The sequence below is a fragment of the Melanotaenia boesemani genome, chromosome 5 (genome assembly GCF_017639745.1).
Source record: "Melanotaenia boesemani isolate fMelBoe1 chromosome 5, fMelBoe1.pri, whole genome shotgun sequence".
NCBI classification, from domain to species: domain Eukaryota; kingdom Metazoa; phylum Chordata; class Actinopteri; order Atheriniformes; family Melanotaeniidae; genus Melanotaenia; species Melanotaenia boesemani.
Genome location: NC_055686.1, coordinates 36,625,040 through 36,642,532, shown reverse-complemented (window position 1 = coordinate 36,642,532; position 17,493 = coordinate 36,625,040). Strand labels below are relative to the sequence as shown.

The following is a 17,493-nucleotide window of genomic DNA, read 5'->3' as shown; positions in this document are numbered from 1 at the left end:
TCAAAACCACCAAAAGCCTATGTGGAAATAAAAATGGCTTATGTCGTTTCCACTGTGGCACAAAAAATGGCTCACAACACAAACCTAACCAGCTTTCTCAAACTCTTTAACTTCACCGGGTAGTTTCTGCAGGTAGTAGATCTAGGGCTCGCTATCTTTTAAAAGCAACACGTTTAATGTTCAGAGATTTGATGCTCCTGCTCATTATGGTAAAATATGATCATAAAATAAATTTGCTAATGAAAACACTCAAAGGTTAAAACATAGATACTGCAAAAGCTTCATTTTGGTCAGTTTACTTTACTTAGATTTTTAATATTATCTTTAAATAAAAACAGAAAATAACTGGCTGTGCTCATTAGTCGATTTGGTTTAATCTGACTCAATAACCCCTTCTGGTGGCTGGTTTTCATTTCACACTCTACCTTCAACACCATGTTAGTAGCACCACATCATGATGTAAAAACACTGCAAACTACATCACCACGTTGTGCTAAGTGTACACATTCAAACCGTCAATCGTTAAATAAAGGTGATGTCAGTGGTTTAGCGGTGATGAATGGGACGTCTTACAAAGCTGTCAGACGTTAGCTTCTCCACTATCTGAATTTTTCATATGCAAAGCCAAGAAAAGCTTTACAACCACTGTGGAAAAAGCCAAGTTTACGTGGTAAAATATATGTGTATATATGTATATATATATATATATATATATATATATATATATATATATATATATATATATACACACATACATATATATACATATGTTTACATATATATATATATACATATATATACACACCTATATATATATATACATATATATATCGATGAAGAAAACTGTGTTGACACCATTGGCAGCCATGAAAACAAGGCCTGCCATCATGACACAAGTGTCTCGTGCTTCTTCGTCAGCCGCCGGCTGCTTTTTCCATCACACACACGATGATGGCAGCCTCTTGGATTGGCAGTACAGTCCTCCCTGCTGATGCCACAGTGCAAAGCAAGTGTTGAAGAATTGGTTATTTTATATATCAAGGTGCCTGTCGCAGTGTGGATTCAGAGGATTTGGAATCCAGGAGGCTGGCATGCAAACCTGCACTCGTCTCAACCCGTCCCAGTGGCGCTCCAGTGCAAAGCTCCGCCTACAGGAAATAAAGCCTGGATACTTATGTGAGCGGACTGGGTGGAGTCGGTGGCTGCCATAAGCCCCTCCCCCTCCGTTGATTGGGCAATCTGTCAGGGATTTCCCATTGGCTGGTTCAGTCTCTGGACTGGTAGAACAGGATGTATCCTGACTCAGAGTTCTTGGAAATGTCTGACGTCAGACCGTAGAACTCCTCGATCGCCTGTGCATCGATTTTCTACAAGAGAAGAACAAAGTTGGACTTAGACAAATCAAGGGTTTCATATCATTCTCTAGTGTTCACTGTTGAAGATCAGAGCAACATTTTGGTTATTTGCTGAGTGAGCTGGCAGAAAGTGTCACGTTAAAAATATATTGTGGGTTTTTTTGGAAATAACACAAACTGATGGATGTCCATTATTCTCTTCCTTTGTTTCTGTGTCACGTTCTTCTTCAATATAACTCAAGGAAGGTGTTGTGCCGGTAAGACATCATCCTGCATTTATTGTTGTCCGGCTTATACCCCACCTACCAGGTAAGGGTGCAGTTGAATGTGGAAACGCAGCAGAGATCAGGGTTTAACACACCAAACCCACCCCAAGCTGGACCCCTTGGTGAAAATGGGGATTAAATTATATGTTCTCAGTTCTTTAAGCCAACCACGTGGTTTATTTTTAAATGAGAAATTGCAACCGCATAATAAAATAAGTATATCTCTGCAACCACGTGGTTTACCGTATATTACCAAATAAACGCCCTTGGGCAAATAACCGCCCATGTCCTAATAGCCGCCCAGGGTCTGACCCCATTTTGTGAATTAACCGCCTCTTCCGAATAACCGCCTATGTCCAAATAGCCGCCGACCGGCTGTTATTTGGATAATTTAGATTAATATAATATTGATTTCATTAAGCCCAATTTATAAGCTACTAGGAAAAGCAAAGGTGCAGTAATTCTGGTAATTACGGAAACAGCACACACGCGGAGTCCAGAGACTCACTCACTCAACAACAACAAACCCAGAGGAAAAGTTTTAACATGGCAAGCAACAGCAGTGAGTTGAATGAACATGATACCGGTACGCCACAACTCATGGACGGGAATAATTTACGGGGGAAGAAGAACAGAAAGTTTGACGTAAAGTTCAAGCTAGCCGTTGTGAAGTATGCGGAGCAGAATTCTGGTTTGGCAGCGGCCAGGCAGTTTAACGTTGACCCAAAACGTGTACGAGAATGGAAGCAAAAAAAAGGAGAACTACTATCTCAGTCGGCAATCGATGGAAAACGGGCTCGCTTATCTGGTGGAGGTAGGAAGAAAGTGAGCGAGGAGCTTGATGCTAATTTGTGTCAGTGGATACATCATGTTCGTGGACAGAACCACCGCGTGTCCCGCAAAATGATCCGCATTAAGGCGAAGGAGATGTATGCTACCGTGAGTGACAAGAGAGACGACGGGGTGGTGTTTGGTGCAACGAGCGGCTGGCTTAATCGATTCCTGCGTCGGAACAACTTTTCCCTCAGGAGGAGAACAACTGTTGCACAGAAGGACGCTCCCGTCGAGAAGATTGTCAACTTCCTCGTTTTCTCTACTAAACAGATAGAGGCCAAGAAAATCCAGCCCAAGAATATTATCGCCATGGATGAAACAGCCGTCTGGTTTGACATGGTTGGTTCCAGTACGGTCAGTGAGAGGGGCGCCCGCTCCATTTGCCTCAAAACAACCGGCCACGAGAAGGCACGCGTCACGGTGGCTCTTGCAGCCAAAGCAGACGGGACAAAGCTAAAGCCTTACATTGTGTTTAAAGGTGCTGTCCGTGATGTAAAGGCTATGCAGAGCATCCCCGGTGTGATCATAGCTTCCTCCAAGAATGGCTGGTTTAATGACGACCTGACAAAGGATTGGCTCCAGAGGGCAGTGGGGAAATTCCACTTCGGACCGAGGCTACTAGCGTGGGACTCGTACCGATGCCATATCAGCGAGGCCACGAAGGCAGAGCTCAAAAGGGGCTACAACCTTACAATGGCTGTTATACCTGGAGGTTGCACAAAGTACCTGCAGGCCCCAGATGTTGTGTGGAATGGCCCTTTCAAAGCGCAGCTCCGTGACTACTATGATAACTGGATGGCTGGTGATAAAGACAAGACCTACACCAAGTCAGGGAACCTGAGAGCCCCTTCTCGCCGCCTCCTGGTCGACTGGGTCCTGGGAGCATGGGATGCACTGGATCGGGACACTCTGATCAACTCATTCAAGGTAGGCTGTGTGTGTGTGTGTGTGTGTGTGTGTGTGTGTGTGTGTGTGTGTGTGCGCGTGCGTGCGTGTCTGTGTGTTGCAAACAGTAGCTTAGCTGATTGTTGCTTTTTGGTATCCTCCAAGGTGTGTGGGCTGACGGTGGCAGCTGATGGGAGTGAGGACCAGCTCATTCACTGCCTCAAGGAGGGACAGCCATGTCAGGCAGGCAGAGAGATGCTGTTGAGGGCTAGACAGCAGGCTGCTGCTGTGGTTCAGGAAGAGGAGGAGAGTGATGAGGAACAGCAGTTCCTCAATGAACTTGTGATTGAAGAGGAGGATGATGATGATGATGAGGGGGGTGAGGGAGAGGAGGAAGAGGAAGAGGAGGAAGGGGAGGAGGCGAATGATGATGAGTGGGGTTGAGTTGCATTTGGGGTTGTGTTTGCTGCAGTATTATTGTTTTGATGGTTTTATAGAGTACTTGGTACCATAATTTTATTTTTAGCTGTATGCTGCTTTATTTAAAACTTGGAGTACTGTAGCCTTTATTTTATTTAAGTGCAAGTATTATTGTTCTGTTTTGATGGTGGGTTTTTACCTGAGTACTTGGTACCATAATTTTATTTGCTGCTTTATTTAAAAAGTGTATTTATTTTTAGTATTGCTATTCTATTTGACAATTGTTGCACTACTGCCATGTTGAGGCCTTGTTGATCTCCTGTCTTTTGATAGCCTACCTCATGTTGATTTCTTGTTTATTGATACAATATTGATATGTTTACAATAGCTTTTACATTTAATTTTTTTTGTACAAAAAATACTGGACAGTAACCATTGTAACCAAATAATGGCCTGGTGCAGGCTGGTACAAAAATAAATACCGGTAAGAGCCTTGTGCAAATAACCGCCTGCTTCTTTTAAACGCCCGGTCTCCAAATCGATTTTGTGAAATAAACGCCCGGGCTACTATTTGGTAATATACGGTATTTGAATACTTTTGGAGTCACAGTTAAGTGAGATTTAGTGAAATGTAATTATAAGTACATATGTACTACTGGGGAAGAATAAATTGAGATGGTACAAAGCAAAAATAGAAAAAATTTCAGGCTTGCCAAAAGCCAAAACAATCAAAGATTATTTCAGGATGAATATGAACATCCCTCTGAAATGATGCAGCTGTGGTCTGATGCAGTAAGTACAAAAACTCAGTGTTACCAAGTTTTTCTCATTAAATGTAGCTACAGCCAACTAAAACGTAGCTAAACGCCAATAGAGGGTCCAGTTGCCTTTTTTTGTTAATGTTGGTAAGGGGGTTTAAATATTAGCCAAGTCTCGAGACAAATCTACCAAGCTGGATAACACAGCAAACACTTACATACGTCAGGAAGCCATCCAACAGGTCTGAAACAGCACCTTCCAGATTCAGCAGGTTAGCTGCTGGATAAACTGAGCCCATGCATCTGCACCAAAAATATTCTTCTATTGGGAAAACGAGGTCTAACTTCTGAGACAAACTGTCTCATGCAAAAGTGATGTGGTATAAAATTCATGTTTTAAGATGTACAGGCATAGCTGAGTGCTAACGTTTGAACCTGACAAAGTAACCCCCTGCATGGACATGACAGTGTCATCCATCCTGTTTGTCTGTTGTCACTCTCGTCCAGGGGATCATGCTTGATCATTTGTTTAAATTTGACAAACACATCAGCACTGTCATCAAGGCCAATGTCTTTTAGCTGAAGACTTGCAAAAATTAAATCCTACCTTCCTCGGGCAGATTTTCAAAGAGCAATCCGCACATTTTTAACATCACATTTGGATTATTGCAATGCCTTGTATGTTGGGTTACAGGGCTCCCTGCAGCGCCTAAAGAGCGTACAAAAGACTGCAGCCTGCCTACTGACTAAAACAAAAAGGCGTGAGCACATCACCCCAGTTTTGTGAACCTTACACTGGCTCCCTGTGTGCTTGGTGTGAAATTTAAGCTTGTCTTGATGGTTTTAAGTGTTTGCACTCTATGGGCTTTCTTATTTCAGTGAGTTGTTGCAGCGCTACACTCCACCCTGGTTGGGTGTCCCTAAGGCCAAGCTAAAAACCAGAGGTTACAGAGCCTTCTCTGGTAGCACCCAGACTGTGGACCAGCCTCCCTCTGTCTGTCAGATCCTTTCAGTCTTCAGGACAGTTTAGGTATAGACTGAAAACACACCTCTCTACCTGCCCTTCAGCTTGTAATTTTTATTTGTGATTATTTGTATAGGCAGGTTTTACTGTGAAGCACGTTGGTCAACTTATATTTTAAATGTGCTGTATAAAGAAATGGAAAAGATTTCTAACTGAAAGTACAATGTTCTCTTGAACCACCATGAAATAGTTGACCTTTAAGACATGTTAGATGACAAAAATTCAACCATATTTGGTCCCATTTGGAGTAGCTGGTTCATTAACTTGGCCATCGAATGTATTTCTGATTCTCCAATCTGAGAGCTATCTGACTGCTGACTGAAGGTAAGACACTACTCATAAGTACTTTATACAACCCCAGTTAAAAAGTGCCGAAATGCCCCTTTAACACATGTTCTGGAGAATTTTGGAACAATTTTCTGCCTGGAGTTTACCACCATCTACGAGTCCTTTAATTCCTTTTATTATGTAATATAACTCTGTAGATAATACTGAATCCCTTCACAGAGCCTCTCTGAAACAAACATGCATTGGTTTCTCAAAACCTTACACAATCACACTTAGGATAACATGGAAAATAATTTGGGGTCAGTCCTGTTCAAACCATAGTTAACTACTTAGGTCATACACATATTTTCTTTCCAAAGAGGCAGATATGAAACTTCAACTGTTTCTTATTTGGTGTTGAGGTTTTCTGCTTTAACAAAGGAGCCATTTAGGCTGAAAACAAGCTAAAAAAAAAAAAAGTAGACCCTTGACATGGTAGTAAAAGAAAGGAAGCTGCAGCTTTAGAAATCTAAAGTTGTTTCAATTTCATGTGGAAAAATACCCAGATAGCTGTGTTTCAAAGTCAAGCTAGAATCTTCATTTCTAGCCAGAATAAAAAGCAGTGAGGCAGAGATGCAGAGTAAATCTCCACAAACCATTAAAATGATAAGTTTGTGTTTCAGCTCTGCAAATTCAGCAGAATCTTCCCGACCAGATGTCTGAGCGGGCCTCCTTCCCATGTAGTGGAAAAATACTGTGTGCTGGTGGTGGGATGCGTTTTAAACACCCGTCTGCTGTGATTTCGGCTCTGCTGCTCCCTCTGCACTGAGGTGGCACAGAATGTTTCTGATGGTTAATCCAGACAAACCAGAACACTGAACTGGAGTAATACCTGGTTTGGGAGGTTTTATATGTTTTAGAACATAATTTACACTATTAACTCCAATACTAAATATGAAATTGGCTAAATTTCACAATGAACTGCTGTTGTAATTTTCACATGCATATGAAATAAACTGTTCAAAAGCCTCACGTAACATAAGTGGTTTTAAGATGGCGGCCACTGTGTCGCCCACCACCCCATGCATGGTCAAGATGGGGGGACTGAATCGAAGAGAAGATTTGATGCAATTTGGTATTGTCCTTAGCTAGGCAGTTATTTTTATGAACTGCCTTATATCAGTGGTTCCCAAATGTTTTCTGCAGGGCCCCCTTAACCCCACTACTACAGGCACCCCGATGCTTACAAAGAAACATACAAAGAAACGTGCCTCAAAATAGTCTTTAGTTATTTGGCTGCTACTTTGTTAACTATAGTTTACGTCAGTGGCAGAAGGAACAGAAGGAACAGCTGCTCTGCTACAGCGTGAGGCTTTTAAACCAGGAAACCCTGCAAACTGCTTCAGGTGAGTTGAGCTTGCAATGAGACAGACGCTGCTTTAGTAAAACAACTCTGCTATATGACAGTTGAGTAGTTTATTTCTAGAGTAAACAAAAGGTCTTTGAGTTCAGGATGAGAAGTGTTGTAACTTGTTTGGCTTCATACGGTCAGATGCTGATACTTTGAAACATAACAACACACTGTGGTCTCTCTTCATTACCCACCATTACCTGAACGTTACCTGGTCAAGCTTAAAGCAGAACATAGTTTGTTGTCTTTCTTTGGTAGTTGAAATCTGTGTTTTTGATTAGTCATCATTAGCGCATTGGTAATGTCACATTTGTCCATGTTTTGCTAGAAGTAGATTTTATTTAGCCTTTAGGGAGACTGAATCAAAGAGAAAGACTGATGCCATGGGTTGGTTTCTTTGGTTGGCCAACTGGTTTTGTGAACTGGTTTGTAAAAACACAATTATTATAAACGCGCTTACTGTGGATTTAATTGGATTATAATTGGACTACAGTCCCTTCAGATTGTATTTTGAGAATTGTTGTTATACAAATAAAGCTAAACTGAACTGAGCTGAACAGACTGATGTGGATCATATAATGGATTTGTTTTTGTTGGATTGTGTATTGAATGGGACTGTCTGTAAAAAAAAAAAAAAAAAGAAAATTGCTTTTTGTGAATTTGTGATATAAATACGAAATTAATCGAATTGTTCAGGATAAAAAAATATCTCTGGTGTACAAGTAAATACAATTCAAAACACAGTCTATGTAAAGTTTAATATAATAAATATGTATTTATGTTGAAATTTACTTTTTTTCTCTTTTTTGAACAGGAAACTCTCCAAGCAATTAGTTTAAAAGCATTAAAGAACAGTACAGTGCTGCACCGTAGGATCAACTGGCTAATAATGAAGTTTTCCTCAGACAACAGCGTCGCACTGAGACAAACATACCTTTTTGTCTATAAAGTGCTTCTATAAATAAAGTTGGCCTGGCTACCTACATATAGCAACAAAATGACACGAGAGAACTCAGTCTCAAAATACAGATTGATTTCAACCAACCCTGAAACCTTTCATCATCCCGGCTGCATGGCTCGTTAACCACTGACAGTGTGATGCTGTGGCATGCTTCTCTTACTGGCATGAAGAGGGAAAAATAATAAGCTGGAAGGTTATTTGGCCTCAGCTAAAAAGCAGCAGGATGCAAAGCGTTCGGCCGCTTCAGACATTGTTGTCGATTTACTTTATGGAGATTGTGTTTGAGATGGAGACCAGGCCAAATTTTCGTAACTATACTCATCAAATCATCACTATCTTCTTAAAAAAAAAAAAAGAAAAAGAATATGCAGCATGTTTGTGTTGGATTTTAACAAAAGCCTTTAACAAGCCCAGTTGTCGGCTGTCTTTTCCTGCTTGGAGATTGAGAAATTATCTTGGTTTTCCAGGAAAAAAGCCTCTGCTGCATTGAGAAATCACTGACGTTACCATGGAAAAGAAAATCTGAGCAGGTTGGAGGGATCGTGAGACAGAAAAAAAAGCCAAAGATAACTTTCTTTCCAGATCTGATTTTAGCTTCCAATTTAAAGCAGACATTTGTTTTCTTTCCCCTCTCATCTTATTTCATTTCCTGCCCGCACAGACATCCATCCTCCTTCCATTCCTCTGGATTTATGCTGAACACTGAAGCTGAGTTTATCTTCTCGTTGCTTCGGCGTGCTGACAGACAGACGGACACCTGCTGAACAGGTCTGCTCAGTCAGGGTGAGAGGATTGTATCTTATGGAGTAAAAGCCCAAACTGGGCTGGTGATGGTGGATTTACATTATTTCAGAATAAAACAACATACTGTTAGAGGCTAGGTTGACACTGACTTAACCGTTTTTACCTGATCTTTTAAACCTCACTTCATTAAAAAGATTCAGTTTAATTTATGAAAATATTTTACGTCTTTGTTCCACTCTTTCACATTTCAATTTTTTTTCTTAGAAGCTTGCTCTATTCCCTACTATGCATTTATTTATTTAGTAGTTTTTAAATCACTGTTACTATTAATTATGGTGAAACTTTTCTGTCAGGATTTTATTTTAATGAATAAAGACCAATAAATAAAGTTTATAAAATTATTATCTATATTATTAAACTACATAAACTGATTAATTGTAAATAATTATTAAAACCATCTTTTACAGAAGGAATTAAACCAAAACCTTTAGTTCTGAGATATGTAACTATTAATGGTCCCACACAGTTTAATACCTTTAATTTATTATAACTTTTAATGGCTCAGTTAATAATAATAATAATAATAATAATATATTAAAGTAGGAAAATAGGAATATACAGAATAACTAAACAAAAATAATTCAAATAAATATAATTAATACATTAATAACTTATGTTTTAATTATTACACAATAGCTTTTATTTAAATGTTAATTCATGAAAATAATAATGAATAGTTTTAACACAAGCAGTTGTTAAACCCAGCTGGTAAATGGTACGTTGCCATCAGGGTAAACATTCTTACCCCAAAGGGCACATTAAGGACACTTCCCAAACACAGTCAGTCAGGGGAAGCCAGGAATCGAACCACCGACCCTTCGGTTGGTGGGAGATTACACTTCCTACTGAGGGACAGCCACATGTTCTCTAAACCGGACGTGGTTCTCAGAAAGCGAGGGAAAAGATGTTCTCACCTCTACGATGTCGTCATCAAACAGCAGCCAGAAGCCGTGGCTCTTGACAATAGTGATGTAGTGCCCACGGTTGGGACCGCTGCGGGCAGAAACACAAGGAGACACAAGAGATAAGAAAACGGCAGAAGTTTATTTCTGGGTTAAATAACGACTTGAGTATAAACACTGAGGCAAGGTCAGTTTCAAAAAGAAAATAAATAAAAATAACTAGACTCCAAAATATGATTTATTATGGAAAATGTTTCAGTAGTGAGGCAGCACCTCACTAAAATCTAATTTTCCATTTCTGGAGATTTATTTTATGAAAATCAGGATTTTTTTCCATAGTTAGTTAGCAGCAGACTGCACCCTCCCTCCACACCAGAACGGTGTTTGTCTGACAGATTTTCAGTGAAGTGGCCCTTCAGTCACGCCTGGATTTAGCTGTGTGTATAACTGCAGTGAGAAATGCTGCTTTCTACGAGATGCAGAATCAACTTAACCCACAAACCCTGGTTAAGAGACAACCTTCATCAGGGGAATTATTTCTGCAGTGGATCCTGTACGATAAGGATCCAGATGGAAAGAGATCACGAATGCATTGTGTCGCATATTTTCTATGTAAGATAGGAAGCTGTTTATATGGTGGAAGAGCTATGACATTATATGCTTTATTTTAGCTGGCATTCATCAGAAAGGAGAAATAAATGTTTTTAATAAGTTTATTTATGTTTTGTAAAAGAAAAGGAAAAAAATCGATTAAAATCGGAAATCGAATTTGGTTATAAAAAATTGGAGATTTTATTTTTAGGCAACACACCTGACTCAAATGAAATGGATCCAACAGCCTATGAGGATTTGCACAATGACTCATTAGTTTGAGTCAGGTGTGTCGGTGCAGGGATGAATGGAAAACCTGCAGGACTGTGGCTCTCGAGGACCGACGTTGGCCACCCCTGATTTAAGCTATCTGATTGGTTGAAAGTTTGACAGGAAGTGGCTTCATAATTTTTCAAAATAGAAGTCTCTTAGCAGCATAGATGTATGATCTACCAGAGTTTTAAGGGTTACAGCTCTCCATAGAAAACAACCTTCTCAAACACAACAGGCCACGGGACGTTCGCTAATCTTACTTCAGATGCTAACGCTACTTAATTCCTTCTGCTCCTTTGAGATGAAAAAGTAAAAAGCTGCATGAAAAGTTGGAAAACATAACACCAGAATATATGCTGCAGATTTAACTAACTAAAGCGGAGAAACCTACCTGCCACAGTGTACGACAACAGCGACCAGGTCATACATGCGGTCGGGGTTGGTGGCGTCGCCTGACGTGTTGAAAAGGCGAAGCTCCAAGGGGAAGACGACTCGGTAGGACAGTTTGGTGTAGCGGTGCAGCTGGTCCATGTATTTAAAGCGCTTCAGGTGGAGGGCAAGGATCATCGGCAGCTTCTTTACCCTCATTCTGAGGAAAATATGAAGAAAATTTGTTTTGTTTTTCTTAATAGATTCTTACAAAAACAAAAAACTAACACTAAACTGCATGTTTGGACTCAAAGCGAAAAGGAAATCTGATGAAAATCAGGATAAATGTCTTTAAAACAAAACCAGAGACACAAAAAATACAGAAAACAAACTCAGAGCTGAAAGCTGTCCATGATGACACCACAGCCTCCTGACAGAAACACAAAGCGTGTTTTCAGTTACCACTAACGCCACCAAACCACGTGTGCTCCTGCAGCATTCGGCTAAGTGTTAATGCAAGCTAATGGATGCTACTTGATGCACTTATCAGCTCCTCAAAAATGGTGTGTGTTATATATCAAAACACACTTTTTATCCACTGGTTAACCACAAAATGCTGAAGATGCAGCAGATCTGTTCAGGAAGAGCAACTCTGACAGACCAGAGTCCAGAGACCGAGACCCCCGAGCAGTAAATAATAAGAGGCATGATTTCTCAGAAACATAACAGGAAGGCCCAGACTGGTTGCTATAGAGATGGAGGATGTGGTTTAGAGGTATTATTATCCAACGGAACAAGCTAACTATTTGTCCGCTCAGAAAAAAAACTTCTGAGGACAAATCCTCAAAAGGCAAATAGTTTTAATTTAAACAAAAACAACTAAATTAACTCTACAAAAATGAAGACTAATCTACACTGTAAAAGAGATTTACAGCATCATTTTACAGTCTGCTAGAAGAAACACCTCCTAAACTTTGTCAGACACTTTGTTTTTCTCCTTTTCTACAAACACCTCCATGAAACATATTTGTCTAATATCTGCCTTAGTCCTGGCTCACACAAAGAACCTGCAGTCGCTTTGCTTTCCACAAAGAAGACTGGGCGGCCTTAAAAGCGATAGCAACTAAAACAGAGTTTCATATGGAAGCTGCAGCAACGTTCAGTCTGAAACGAAACAAGAGAAACTGCACGGATGCTAACCATTTTTTATGAGTAGATAACTTGAAACCTTCCTGCTTATTTTAAGAACAGAAGTTCTTTGTGTCTTTAGAGATCTCAGACCAAATAAAGCCACACGCTGCCCAAAATCTGAAAATTCACCAGTGGATGGAAAAAGAAAAATGGAAAATGTGGCATCTCATCTTTAAACACATACTGAAATAAACAATAAACTTGAGTAGAAGAGTTTTTACTACCATCTGAAGCAGGGAATTTATTACCTTAACCTATCTGGTATCCACTTAGAACCAAACTGCACACCTTTATGACCACACAGCCTCTTCGGATGGCTCTTTCCAGCAGGATAATGCACCACGTCACAAGCTCAAACATCTCTAACTAGTGATGTTTGACAGAAGCCCCAAAGCTTGCGCCGAGCAAAGGGGCGTGTCAACATGAAGCCTGCGTCAAGGCCCGGATTGTTTTTCTGAATATCACATTACCCAAGACAGACGTGGCCTCGCTCCTCTGATATCACGATTCCCTCGCTCAGTGATTCAAGGTGATGGATCAAGGTGTGAGGATCAACATGTCCACGAGACTGACCAACAGCACTGTCTCAAAAGGGGAGCCACCAAAAAAAACAAAGGACGCTGGCAGTTTGGAAGCATTTTCACATGATAGTATCTCCCAAAAGTTAATACACAAGATACAAATAAAACTTTATTGATATAGTTAATTGATACAATGATTGCTTTATACCAGGATTGATCTATGCTGTCACTCTACAACCTGCACTGCTCCCAGTAGCCCACACAGCCACAACGGAAAACTAATAACACACACAGACAAGCAATAATGTAAATTCTTTTTGTATGTTTTTTATATAGACCTCTATATAGTTTTTATATACTTTTTTTTGACACAGTCTTTTTTGTTCTTATGTCTGTAATGCTGTTTTTGCACCTTTGCAGCTGTAGTACCTAAATTTCCCCACTGTGGGACTAGTAAAGGATTATCTTATTCTATCTTATATTCATACTTTACCGATTTCCCCTTTCAGCACAGATTTAATCTGACTTTACAATACTTAATAAGGGGAATCTGACATAACACACACACCATTATGCTTACAGTTCCACTGGTATGTAGCCCACAAGTAATATATCACAGGACTGTTGCACATCAAATAACCAGCAGATGTCAAATGAGCTGTTAAAAGGGATTCCGAGTAACTTTTGGCAAAGCAACTGGCCAAAAAGACGCAACACATTCACAGGACATCACACCATCACTATCTCCAACTGCTTTCTTGAACATGACGATGAGTTCACGGGACTCCAACGGCCTCCACACTCACCACATCTCAATCCAACAGAGCAGCTTTGGGATGTGGTGGAACGGGAGATTCTCATCATGGATGCAGCCGACAAACCTGCAGCAACTGTGTGATGCTTCATGTCAATATGGAGCAAAACTTCTGAGGAATGAACACCTTGTTCAATCTAAACCACCAAGAATTAAGGCAGACTGTGCAAAGAAGAAGTTGATGAACATAACAAACAGTGATCAGACAAATGGTCTTCAGACAGAGGCTTCTTCAGCTCTTCCACAACGGTCTTGCATGATGATTCTCTACAGTAAAAACTAGCTCTTAATCTGCATTTTCTTCCATTTTCTCTCCCCTTTTGGTAAATACCAGACACTGCCAGTCTAGCAGTAAACATAAAACCTTCTGATGATGACAAACCCACCTTTTCTGGGCTTCCTGTTTGCTGCGGCACTGCTCACAGTAATACTTGTATTCACTGCATAAGGTCTCTGTGTTGCTGAAGCCCCTGTTGAAGATAAACACACACTTTTAAGAATCATTTAAAAGTTCGTTAAAATAAATTTGTATTTTCAAAGATTAGATTTAATCAAGTCAGTATAAAAATCTTTTTTCTACTTCTCTCCGCTTAGGACTGATAAATAAAACCAGCCAGGTATACCTGAGACAGTGCGTGATGGACGTGTTCTGCTCCACATCCACAGACAGATCCAGGAAGTCCTCGTCCTTACTGCTCACCTGCAACAAAAGAAAAGACACACAAGCCGTATTTTTAAAAAGGAAGCAAATATTTTAGTCTAACATTTTAAGCAGATTAATGTGAAAAACACCAGTTTAATAATAATTTAAATTATAAACCCAGAATTGAACTCAACTGATGGAAAGATGTATCTCTGTAAAAGGAATTAGTTTATGGAAGAGATGCGATAGAAGCTAAATCAATGATGATCTTTATAAAGAGGGTAAAAGTTCATTTATTGAATAAATATACATATTAATGTGTTTTGTTGTGCTGTGATGGCTTAAAGTGGTGCCAGACTTGTAAGGTAAAGGTGAGAGGCTAATTAGCCTTATTTTATTTAATGCAGGTTTGTTTTGTGTTTTTTAAAAATTTTAATACGCATTTCGATTAAAATTGTCACATAAAAAATGGGACCGCTTATATAAGCTCCTTGTCACTTGCGTTTTTGGATGATCTTTTATGTTTTTGTTTTATTAAAAATAAATAAATGATGACTTAATGAGCTTCCATATGTTTTCCCTAGAAACCTTTAAATAGTTAAATAGCCCTTTTATAAGTATGTATAAATATCTGGCTGTAGTTTATTATAATAAATCAAATTTAGCTTATTATCTGATGCCAAGTTTGTTTTGTACACGTTGTGTGGAACATTTAGTTAAAGAGTGAGGTCTGAAAGTATTTGGAGATTTTTGGGCACAGTGGCTGTTTTATAATAAAACAGGTTAAAGGTCTGGAGTCGACCTCATGTGTAACATTTTTGTGTAATTAAAAGTAAGAGGAAGGGTTTGAATGGCTCATGAACTAAAGCTAGAGTTTTATCTGTAAAAGTTGTGCAGACTGTTGTGTTTTATTGACGTGACAGAAGCAGCCAGATGGATTTGCAATCGTAAAAGTGATTTTCTGTCTGCTCTGATTCAGCTGAACATGCTCCGTAGTAAAGATGGGCAACAGCCGAGTGGATCAAAGCATGACACTGAATATCAGAGTATTTAATCCATGATATCATTTTGTCCTACATACAAAAACAGTCATTCCCTGACTTTAAACTTGGGCTATTGTGTCTAAATTTTTCCGGACCTCAGGTCATCTGGATAAAACTACTTCCCCCAAACACACCAAACCACTTACAGCTTCACAGTTGAGGCATCGCGTCTCGTTGGTCAGAGTTCCTTGAAAGATCTCATGGACCCAAGTCTGCTGTGTCTCTTTTCCTTCTCCTCCTTCCCCCTCTCCTCCTCCTCCTCCCTCACTTCCACCACCCACTCCTCCACCTCCGTTCTGTACCAGCTTTCCATTCTGCTGCCGCTCCTGACCCTTCTCCTCCTGGAGGAGGTCTGCGATGGTATTGAGGAGGTAGTTGAGGAATTCATGTGCATCCTGCTGCATGTAGTTGTCAAACAACTCTGTGCAGGAAAGATGTGGGAATGTGAACATGTGGGGAGAAAGGAAAGAGAAAACATCAACACAAGTGCTGGCAATTAAGAGTCCCTTCTCTTTTATATTGGATTCAGCTGGCATCGTTACTTCCTCAGCTGTGCCATTAACTTCTCAGCCGATATCAGACATCTCCTTCCTTTTCTCAGCTCACTGCCTCATTAATCAATGAAAGAGCCGCTTTAAACGGGTAAACGATGAGTGAAGATTTCATATTTCTAAACTTCTGGCAGGGAGTGGATGTTTTCCTGGAGATAATCCAGGAAGTCTCGTATTTTGACACAAGCAGCAGTTGATCTATGAATATAAGCATCCTGCAACGTTATCCTGCATCTTGGATCTACCATTTTCTTTTCTCAGCCGTGAGATGAATTTCTTCGGGGGGATGACACCAACTTTCTTCTTCTGCGTGGCGATGCTGTTGAAGAGGTCGGCCAGGCAGGTGAGGAGAGACTCCTTACGACGAGGCTGCACCTGGAGAGGAGAAGACAGGTCGTTCAGTCATTTCAAAAAGAACTTAATGGTTTATAAGCTGGTGTTTGTGCCTGCTTTAAAGCCTTGAATTAATTCTAGACCAGAGATGGCTCTATGCGAGAATGCAAACTGACCCTGAATGCTCTCTGGTAGCGTCCTGGAAACGTCCCTCTGAAACCAGGAGTGTACAAAGCAAATAGCTGAAGAATTCGCAGCCAGTGAGGGTGTGAGTGCAAATAATGTTTCCTGCTTTAACCTTAATTTAATAGAATAGAATAGAAAAGAATAGAAATACTTTATTAATCCCTTTGGAGAGTCCTCAGGGAAATTTAAGGTTCATTTGTTACAATTTTATGACTGAGGACAAATCAAAACAGACAGAGGCTGTCATTGTGTATGCAGCAGGTCCTCTATGTGCAGTGTATTAACGACAGCACAGGATAGTTGTTCAAGGCAGTTCCTATCAGACCTGCACTGTTTACATGGTCCTGAAAAAGTTACTGCAATTATGATGCATTTACACACATCATATGTTTGAAACTAGGGCCTGACCGATATGGATTTTTTGAGGATGGATGGATGGATGGATATTTGGCAGGAAAAAAAAAAAAATCAGATTACTGATTAATTGGCTGATTAAAAAAAAAAATATATGAATAAATTAACTTAATTTTTGGTTTATTAACGCTTACACCAACAAAAACATGAATTACAGGCAGAAAATTTTACTGTTTCACAATATTTTGTCCTCATATGTTTAACTTTACAACAGAAGAATTTCCAAAAACATGCAGCAAAGCATTAAGTAACTGGGAAGTTAAAATATATAACCTTACAAAGTCAATCTTGTATTGTATAAATGAATGATGAATTAATTAAATATATCTTGTTTTGTACTTCTTGCTGATGCAAATTAGAAGTAGGTTAAAGTACAGGTAGAAAAATATATAAGGTGTATGCCTTATATAACCAACATCAGTGAAGTTAGCTAAACATTATTTATTCAGCCTTCTGATGCCCTTTAATGTTAAATTACATTTTCTTTACTCCAATATTTTCTTTGTCATGAAATATATCATGGCATGTATCATATATGAACCAAAATAAAAATCAGACATGCTTTTCTCAAATGTGAAAAAGATGTCATCTTTGATAGAGTTGTGTTTTCTATTTAATGGTCACCATGGTCTGGCACTAATTGTAACACATAGTGAGTTGCTGTTACAGCCTGTCAC

The 17,493-nt window shown here is 39.7% G+C and overlaps 1 protein-coding gene across 1 annotated transcript in view; it reads right to left on the bottom strand.

Moving 5' to 3' along the window:
* Positions 1 to 797: 797 nt before the first annotated feature.
* Positions 798 to 17,493, bottom strand: part of usp12b (ubiquitin specific peptidase 12b) — a 33,947-nt gene continuing 17,251 nt past the window's right edge. Inside the window, exons 4-10 of the mRNA XM_041986592.1 lie at positions 16,129 to 16,258; positions 15,479 to 15,753; positions 14,270 to 14,346; positions 14,033 to 14,116; positions 11,143 to 11,340; positions 9,900 to 9,978; positions 798 to 1,367 (exon numbers count right to left, since the gene is read on the bottom strand). Of these exons, the coding sequence (XP_041842526.1) occupies positions 1,266 to 1,367; positions 9,900 to 9,978; positions 11,143 to 11,340; positions 14,033 to 14,116; positions 14,270 to 14,346; positions 15,479 to 15,753; positions 16,129 to 16,258 (945 nt within the window). The 3' untranslated portion in view covers positions 798 to 1,265. The remainder of the gene's footprint in view (positions 1,368 to 9,899; positions 9,979 to 11,142; positions 11,341 to 14,032; positions 14,117 to 14,269; positions 14,347 to 15,478; positions 15,754 to 16,128; positions 16,259 to 17,493) is intronic.